The sequence below is a fragment of the Phalaenopsis equestris genome, unplaced genomic scaffold (genome assembly GCF_001263595.1).
Source record: "Phalaenopsis equestris unplaced genomic scaffold, ASM126359v1 Scaffold000224, whole genome shotgun sequence".
Classification (NCBI taxonomy): Eukaryota; Viridiplantae; Streptophyta; class Magnoliopsida; order Asparagales; family Orchidaceae; genus Phalaenopsis; species Phalaenopsis equestris.
The window spans coordinates 5912027-5921660 of NW_018164666.1; the positions used below are offsets into that span (position 1 = coordinate 5912027).

At 35.0% G+C, this 9634-nt stretch overlaps 1 protein-coding gene across 1 annotated transcript; it reads right to left on the minus strand.

Annotated features, from left to right (window-relative positions):
- Positions 1–6109: 6109 nt before the first annotated feature.
- Positions 6110–7347, minus strand: LOC110023457 (protein IRREGULAR XYLEM 15-like). The gene has a single exon (XM_020722890.1). It carries the CDS (start codon positions 7213–7215, stop codon positions 6244–6246), a length of 972 nt encoding a protein of 323 aa, XP_020578549.1. The 5' UTR covers positions 7216–7347; the 3' UTR covers positions 6110–6243.
- Positions 7348–9634: the final 2287 nt, after the last annotated feature.

Genomic DNA, 9634 nt, shown 5'->3' on the forward strand with positions numbered 1-9634 from the left:
ACCTTTAAAGATTGTAGTTCAAATTTCTATTTGCCTATATTTAAAAAAATTGATAAGTGTATAATATATTTTAAATTTATTATATAATTTTTGAACAATTTAAATTTCCTAAAAGACTATTAAATTTAAACAGAATAATAAAATTTTATCATAATAAATTAAATATTTTTAAAATTTTGAAATAAAAATATATTTTTTTCTTATATATAATACTATGATACTAAATTATTTTTTTAATGGAATTATTTCTTATACTTATTGTAGAAAAAAAAAATTGTAATGTTTTAATTTTGCCGTTTAAATCACGTCAATAATTTAAAAAAAAAATACTATAGCGTCCAAATTAAATATAAAATTTACAATTACATAAAATTATTTTATTTTGATAAATGTTTCTAAAAAATATTTGACAATATTTTCAATTATTTTTTCAAATCAAATTATTAAATTAAGTAAATACAAAAATTTAGTGAATTCCAACGTTAAATTAATGTTTTTAAATTAAGTAATTAAAATCATACAATGAACTTCAGTTTGGGTGGGGGTTTGTGTGTGTTAATAATTTATATTAAATAAAAAAAAGGAAAGGGAGCAAGTCATTTTTAATTTGGGCATGCTACAGTGAAATCCTAACATTGGAGCGAAAATTGGTACGTCTTTTATTTTTTTCTTGTTAAAGTGGGGCCCACTTTAATTTTTTCACGGTCATGATCTGACACCGCACGCAAAATTTACGTGCAGTGTCCGTACACCATAATTTTTCCTAACATTGCGGTCTGTTCTCTTACATTTGAGCTAGCGAAGCATATCGACGAGCCCCACTGGAAGTGGACGAAATATTACGTCTGGACGTAGGTGCGGAGAAGGGCAATTTCTGTTCGAATTAAAGTCAGGTGAAGTGACTCATTCAATTTTATTTTTGAACTAATTTACTATAACCTCATAATTTTATAAAAAAATATTTTGCTTCTAGTCATGGTCATATATACTGATTGAATAAAAAGATTGGAAGTGCGAAGAATTTCTTGTTCACAATGGGACTCAAATCATTTGCTTGCTTGATTTGAGGATTTGAGCCATGATCTGGCATTAAAATAAATCATAATTTTAGTAATATATCTATCCAGAACGCTTATACGAAAGTCCAATATAAAAACTTCAATAAATTTCATATCAAAATGAGGCTTCATTTGATCAAGTTTTGTCATTGTCAATGTGCAGTAATACAAAGAGTAGAATGTTCTGCTAGGAAGCAGTTCAGAAGAGAGCGAAAGAAAAAGAAAGCACAGTAAAAAACAGTAAAATTGAGTATCATTTATTCATGACATGGCCTCCTGTTTATACGGATAGATGCCGACATTATAAAAGTGCATATTAACCCATTCATCATTAACTTTTCAGAGCAACTTTTCGGTAATTATAAAGTTATTCGCATATAATAAAAACGGTGACCGATAACTGATTCGATTGATGGGAGCAGTCAATTCTCAGATGAACATTGACTGGATCGATATATAGTTCTAAAGAGTGCTCAATGTCGATCATTCTGAAAGCTGATTACCACCCTGCAGGAGCTTATCCTGGCGCCTTCCATCGATCGTTCGAACAAGACGGTTCTCTAGTCAATATTCAGCCCAAAAATGATTCTTGAAAGAACTATTCGATCGGTCGCATTTTATTGTCAAGTGATTCATCTGTCTTGAGATATATGCTAACATACTTTAAATGTACAATATAAATGTTTGTTGTTTTATTAGACTAAGGACAGAATTTGGTTGGTTTAGGTGTAAATTGGCCGCATTCAATTCCGCACCAAATCGTACTCGCAACACGGGCACACGCCCCCTGTAAAGCCGGTTTAATTTAATGAAATATTATATAAAAAGAAAGCAGCCAAGCAGTACCATTTCTTCCATGGAAGACGACGGGTTATGGAAAAGGAAGGCTAACGATTTCTTCGCTTTGGATAGAACATTACGCCACTTATCAGCTACTCTTTTGGCTACACACAAGAGCAAGAGATTTCTCGGCCCCGATTTCGTCGCTTTCGTTACCTAATGAATCAATGCACCAACTCTTACAATTATTAGAGATGAACTTAGATGTGATGGATTTAGTTATTTTAGATTAGGAAGATTTACATATATGCCACTCAATTATTATGCATTTACATACCTGACACCTACACTTCAATTTTCATGTCAAAAACTATATCCCTCTTTAAAAATAAAAATGTAGAAACTTTCTATGTGTGATAATCTATAATAAATTTCTATCATTTGACATAAATCTCGAGGCATGATATGAATCTCGAGATAATATTTTGAACAAAATGACATCAATAATGGAATTTTATGAAAAATGAGATTGGATATTTATAACAACTATGGAAAATGCACTAATAAATTGATCTGTTTTCTATGATTAAGAATAACCATCTAATGAGGGTTGAGACTTTATGCATGAAGCTCGAAGATTTGTTTTACATCGCACTAATTTGAAGTTCATATCAAGACAAATATTAAGCAAATTATGAGTGATAATGATGCGGTTCGCAAACAAATGCACTCATGGATTTTTCCTTTTCCTTTATTATTATTATTATTATTTGTGGGGATAAAGATGAAATATTCTCTTATTTTGATTTTTTATTTAATCTATACTTTTAGGTGATTTTAGCTCATTAATTATTATCTGTAGAATAAAAATTAAACATCGATTTTTATGCATATTCATTATATATATATATATATTATATATATATAGCTAATTTGATGGCTTATGTTAACACAATGTGCCTATATTTTATTAATGTATTTTATGAATCAAAATTATCAAATGTGATTTTTTTTTTCATATTCAGCTTATTAGTGTGTTGAATTCCCAAAATTTAAAAGTTTCTATGCTTAAAATTGTATACTGCATGTATAAAATTCCAAAATAATAATAACGCTCCTGACACATGTCCCTCCTCCCACGTGCCAAAAATCGTGCTCGACTTCATCCTCCTATATTTCTCTTCTTACACACCCCGGTCACCACACGTGTAGGCGGTCCTTTCGTGTGAAGGAAGGTTGAAATTTGAAAACATTAACGTACACGAATCTGTACAGCATTTGAACCGTTAATATAGCTGACGGCCTCTGCTCCCTCGTGATCCACCGACAGTCTTTTTTTTTTTTTTTCTTTTCATGAAAAAAACTCAGTCCTCATAAATTTTGATATAAATAAAATATAATTATTGAAAATGTAAAAATCAAAAATTAATCAGGAGCCTCTTAATTTAATTTATGAAATAAAATTAATTGTTTCATAATTTTTCTTTTTTAATGGCCGAAGGAAACTAATGAGTGATGAATGTGCCGCCGGGAGCTTTTTTTTCTTAACTATTTGAATTTCCCATTAAAATTAGGAAATATTTTATAATTCAACGTGTTGCATTGATGATGCTTTAGGAGAGAGAGAAACATGTATCCCACTAGTTTGAAAATAATATTTTATAATTTAAGTATAATTATTATTAAATTCATATGTTTGTGAATTATATCCAAGAAATAGAGTATGTGAGAGAAGAGTAGGAAGATAAAGAGAGAGCGTGCAAGAGGTTCTATATTAGAGATATAATTTTTCAGATGAGCAGTAAAAATCGCATATCCCTCTCTATTAAAAGCTACTTCTATTTATAAAGAATTTAGTATAATAGTGATTTTATATTTTTGCCCCTATCTAGATGAGGTTATGCTAGGTTTTTTTAGATATTTTATAAATGATAACTCATTATCACGTAGTTTTTTGGTTCGATCATATCAATTCAGAAGACTGAGCTTGGTTGACTTGGCTCGGTCGATTATCCCAGTGAATAAGGCTCGATTGGCTCAGCTTAGTTGGCACAGAGATCCTATTTCTGACGAGAAGTCTTTTGGTTTCTCTTGAATGGTTGAAGATGCTTTGTGAAATTGACTCTTTCGTTGATTATGATTTCTCTTAGTTGGAGATATGAACGTTCTCCTGATGAAGTTTAAGGTGATCTACTTGGTTGGTACCTGTCGGCCATCCTCATACAGTTTGATCTCCTTGTAGGGGATCTTCATTCATAATGCTTCCTTTGGACTATTAGATCCGCATGAGATCAGCACTGACATCTTTTTTATGTATGTATTTTAACTATTTTATTCTCTTACTTCTTGAATGTGATGCTGCAATAACAATAAGAGAAGTAAATGTAAAAAGTAGATCCTATTCAATTATAATTAATGACTCAATGATTGAAGTCTCTTGATTTCAAATTTAATGATTTCTATAAATAGGTTGCTCTTCATGCTTCATTACACACTTCCTTTTGCCTGGGTAGAACACATTTCACACTATGGTTCAATTAGACCATGGAAAAACTTAGTCATAAGTTGATGTTTCTATAAAGAATTTGATCTGTTTCATTTTTGGAAAAGCAAAGGAATGGAATCACTCAGAGGGTGAAAGGAAGAAGAAAGTTGTCGTGAAGAGGAAGAGGCTTCAGTTTTTGCTGTCAGGCCAGCTGGGGTTGCCAGATTTGATCTTAGGGCGTAACACAAAAGATTATTCAACCGAGTGGCTCAATTCTTAATCCAACCATTCAACCACTTAATGTGGCGCAAGATATGACAACCGTCTAGTCAACTTTATCTCTTGCTCTATGGGGATATCAAAGATAGTAAACTTGACCCGCTCGTCGAGCTAGAAAGAAATGATCAAATTTAGCATACCTGTTGTTCACTTTCACTTCTACGATATTATATGGTCGGTTTACTCCTGTTCCATAATTAGGAGCAATATCGAATCAAGCACGTTAAATAGGAAAATACTTCCTCTAATGGAGTCAGCATAAGATAATTCAACAACTTCTTCGAGGACCACATAATAATCATTCTCGTTTGCTTTAACACAAACATCGAAATTACAAGTCTTTTTTTTTTTTCTTCAGATTAGAATCTCATATGAAACCTATAACCATTCATATTATAAATTTACCAGCTCTATTGTAACTCACATGTATTGTAAACTATTTAGAAAAATTATTCTTAATCTTCTTATTGGTGGCATCATCTTCAACTGAATTTAATGAATCTACGAATAATTTGTTCGTACATTGAATTCCTGAATTAGCTCATCATCACATTTCGACTTGAAAGAGTTAACTATAATAAAAAATGTCCTACTCAATAAAGGGTTGAACTTTGTTGCAATTGAGAAGAATATAAAAAATCGCTGCTCGAAGTTTTTGATCATTAAGATAGCGTGATGTGAATCTCCTTGATGCTTCACCTAACCGCTAGAAAATAGAAAGTGTTGATTGAGACACCAAACTTAATGTTTCTTTCATGTATTCTTCTTCCTTGAAATAGTGGGAACATAATGTCGTAGTCTCCTACAGTTAATATGCTTTACATATTGATTCCTCTGGACACACCCTATTCCTTACAATTCTCTTTAGCTTATTTAAAAATCTAAAAAGCAAATATTTCTTAGCATAATTTGACAATATTCTTTATAAATAAGTAATTACCTCTCAAATTGATACATCCAACGGTACTGTATCGGACCTCAAATTAATGCCTCATAGTGTAAATGTATCAATAGATGCTCAATCAATCGTAAAAACTAGGCGAAAATAATCTCTTGAGCTGTCAAAGTATTACATGAATGTTTATTTCCAATTGGTGCAAACCGTATTTAAAGAAAGATATGACAGTCATGATTTTTCATTCCACATATTTTTGGTGCATCCGCATCAACACAACGGTTCAAATTCGCAACACACTTGCTCGGTAATTTTAATGATTGTAATTTTCATAAATTTTTCAAAAAATTATGATAATAATAATTCTAATAGATATTAGATTAAAATTACACTTAATTAGATTAAAATTTAGATTAACCAACACATACGCCACTAATTGAGCACATCCACCCCCGATAAAGATAATAATATAAGGACCTATAAAATTATAAGGAAAATTCAGCAAATTATGAGCACAAATATATATATATATATATATATATATATATAAAGAAAGAAAAAAATCTGGCACTTAAAATGAAAAGCACCCACCACTCCCGCTTTACAGTCCCATCATCACAATATAACAACCGCCACATTTATGTGCCATATTCCTTACAGTAGTTCGTACAAAAAAATTACAAAAAATAAAATAAAAAGAAAAACACAAAAGCTGTAATCAATTAATTAATTAATCAAACCAGATCCTACAACATCGCCACCGCCGTCGCTGTCCGGTTGAAGCAGAAATCATCCTTCCTCGCCGCGCCACCACCCCGCACCACAAAATGCGCGAGCTGTCCTGCAACTCCCAGAAGGTTCTCACCGCATAAAAACTCCGCGCTGCACACCCGCTCCACCTCCCTCTCATAATCGTGCACCAGCACATCCGTTGGCCCCGCACCCCCAGATCTCGCCAACACCGCCGCCGTGAAGATCGCCGACATCCTCCCCGGGCTAGCCGGCGAGTACCCCCTCGGCCCATCCACGAGTATCACATCCCACCCCACATCGTACAAATGGTTCGGCAAATCATTGATGGCAAGCCGGCAGTCCGAAAATAGAAGATTCTGTATCGGCCGACACTCGCCGCCGATCTGCTTCCGCACGGCGGCGATCAGTTCTCCGAGCTCGCTCACCTTCGTAGTGTAGGCGACATCATAGCCCTCGAGGCCGGGATGGCGCTCCTCGTAATGGGAGATGTAGTACTGGTTCTCGTCGACGAAGACGGTGCGCCCGCCGTGGTTGAGGGAGCGCCAGAGGAGGCTTTCAGGGCCGAGACCGAAGACGAGAAGATTGCAGGGGCCGCGGCGGCGGAGGACCGCCGCAATGGAGCGGAGGTCGAGGTCCGACATGCGGCCGTTGGAGGCGGATTGGGTGGCGTAGTGGAGGAGGGAATCGAAGAGGATCGGGTGAAGAGGGGTCGCCGGAACGGGAGTTGTAATGGGGGAGAGGGATGCGGTGGCGCGGAGGAGGGAAGGGGATTCGCCGGAGGTGGAGGAAAGGAGGGTGAGGATGGAGGCGAGGGCGAAGAGGGAGATGAGGGCGACGAGCAAGAGGCGGTGGTGGGCGGAGGAAGGTGGTGTGATGGCGGAGGCGGCGGAGGCGGCGGCGGCGGTGTTGTGTTTGGGGAGAGATGGTTGGAGGAGTATGAAGCGGGTTCCGGCGAAGGATTTCATGGCTGGTTGGTGTGGGCAAGGAGAAGGAGAAGGAGAAGGAGAAGGTGGGGGGGTAAGGAAGACTTGAGACGGGGCAAATCAGAGAACTTGTTACTTACGGCTCCATTTTATATCGTGAGGTTATTTCGGGTGATTAGTCGTTAGGTTAGGGAAGGGGGATTAGCACCGGCTAACCTGTGGTGGGACCCGCCGGGGTGGGGTTTGGTGAAGATTGTAAATTTGTAATTTGGGTGAGAGGGGGGAGTAAAATTTTCTTAGAGGGTTAAAATATTAGTTGTTGTTGAGGGTTTGTTTAACATTATTCATTACGTGTTAGTTAAAGTGAATATATGTTTAGTATTATGAGTCGTTGAGTAGCACTGATTATATAGATTATGAACAAAATATTAATTTTTAAGTAGTGTTTAGTTTAGCTAAATAAATTTTGGTGTGATAAAAAAGGAGTGAATTTATGAACAAAACATTTATTTATGTTTTTAATACTTAAAATGCTATATTTAGTCACCCAACACTCTATTTAATGATCTAAATAATTAAAAATAAAATTATCTTAGCCCCTATTTAACTACTATAATAAAGTTGTTAGAGCAAGGGTTGGTTTCATTGTAGAGTTTTCATGCACATCAGAGATTAGTTATGTTATCACGAAATTCACCTCTAACGAGTACAACTATATGTTGGTTGGCGAATATATGGTTGTGCAACTAGCTACTGAGTCCTCTTGTATATATAATATGTCACACATGTGCTCCTCAGTCCTCTTGTAAGCCAACATTAATGTCTATGCCGCGACTATGCTCTATTTCGGTTTAATGAGAGTTAACGAAAGGTTATATCGGTGATATTTTGCTGTTATTTAAAATTTATATAAACATTGAGTGAATATGAAATATTAATATGTGAATTGAAAAAAGTTTAGTGTTGTGTGTCAAAGTCCCAAGACATTGAATTTAATTTCAACTTCAAAATTAAATTGCAAAAGTTTCTTCTTGACTTAAATTAAGGAAATAAAAAAAAAAATGAACTTTTGCATAGATACCAATCAATTTCTTATATTCATATATCAAACATCTAAACTTTAGCTTTTACATATATATATTTATATATTCTATTTTTTATGGAAAAAAATATATCCTATCTAAAAATTAATAATATTTTTGGTGTAATATGAAATATTTGAGTGATATAAATGTAAAAAATAAAATTTATATGTTAGATATATAAAAATTGGAAGTGGGTGGTATGAATGTAAATGTCCCCGCAGAAAAACCTACTGATTTTTGGCTTATGGACTTGTTAAAATTTTCAGACGATGGTTAGCGTGTAATTTAAGAAAAGAATTTAATAAGCTAATTGTTTTGAGGTTAAATTAAATGGAAAATAGGAATTTTAGGGCAGCGTTGCTGGTGAGACAGGCTGTAGCCGGTGGGTGCCCTAGTCGGCGGCTTCGGATCTGAAGCGCCTATCGCCGTAGAGGAAGTGGGGCCCGCCCGCGTCAGTCGACAGCTCTGCTTTTAAGGACGTCGTTTTTCACGGGATTCTGCGTTTCGTATTGCTCTTTTACTGTGATTATTTTGTTTGTCGGGAAATCCTGACACTCGTAATTGTTTGTTTCTGCTTCTGCTGCGAACTTCTAGGTGCACACTATAAAGCCGGAGATGTCCTCATTAACTAACGTCATATATTTTGCATTTTAAACTCTGATGTGCTGTTGGACATTCAAAAATAGATTTTTAGAACAAGGACCTAACATTATATGGGCTTAGTGACCGGGCTCATTCACAATGTAGATAACAGCTATCAAACTTACCTCTCGAAAAGGATCGATGATCTCTTCTGTCGAACATGTTAATATTTACTGAACTCATGGATACTTGTTTTTCATGTGAACTTCTCTTACCAAGTACTCACATACTCCTCGAGCTCTTCTATCAAGTTCGCTCGAATCCAACAAGCTTTGGGCCAAACTCACCTGCATGCATCAAGCCACATCATCGAGTTTGTTGAGCAATCCTTCCTTACAAAAGGAAGGAATGCTCTGTTTCAATATTGTCCATGCCGTGTATCATGATATCCACACTTAGGATCTTATCAACGACAACTCTTAATAGGCTTTGTAATATACAACCCACAACATTACATTTGTTTATTATATGCAATCCTATGAGGATAATCACATTCTAAGAGGTATAAATTGGAGAGGAAGGAAGGAGGGCTCTATCTCTTATCCTCCTCCTCACCGCCATCAATAATAACACAATTTGAAATAAGAAGTTCACTTGTACCTCCTTCACAAGGTCTTTTAAAGATTGTATTAACACACGGATAATACAAGGCTATACGTCCTAAAAAGACTCAACACGTATATTTTATAAAAAACATTGCACTCTATTTATATATATATATATATATATATATA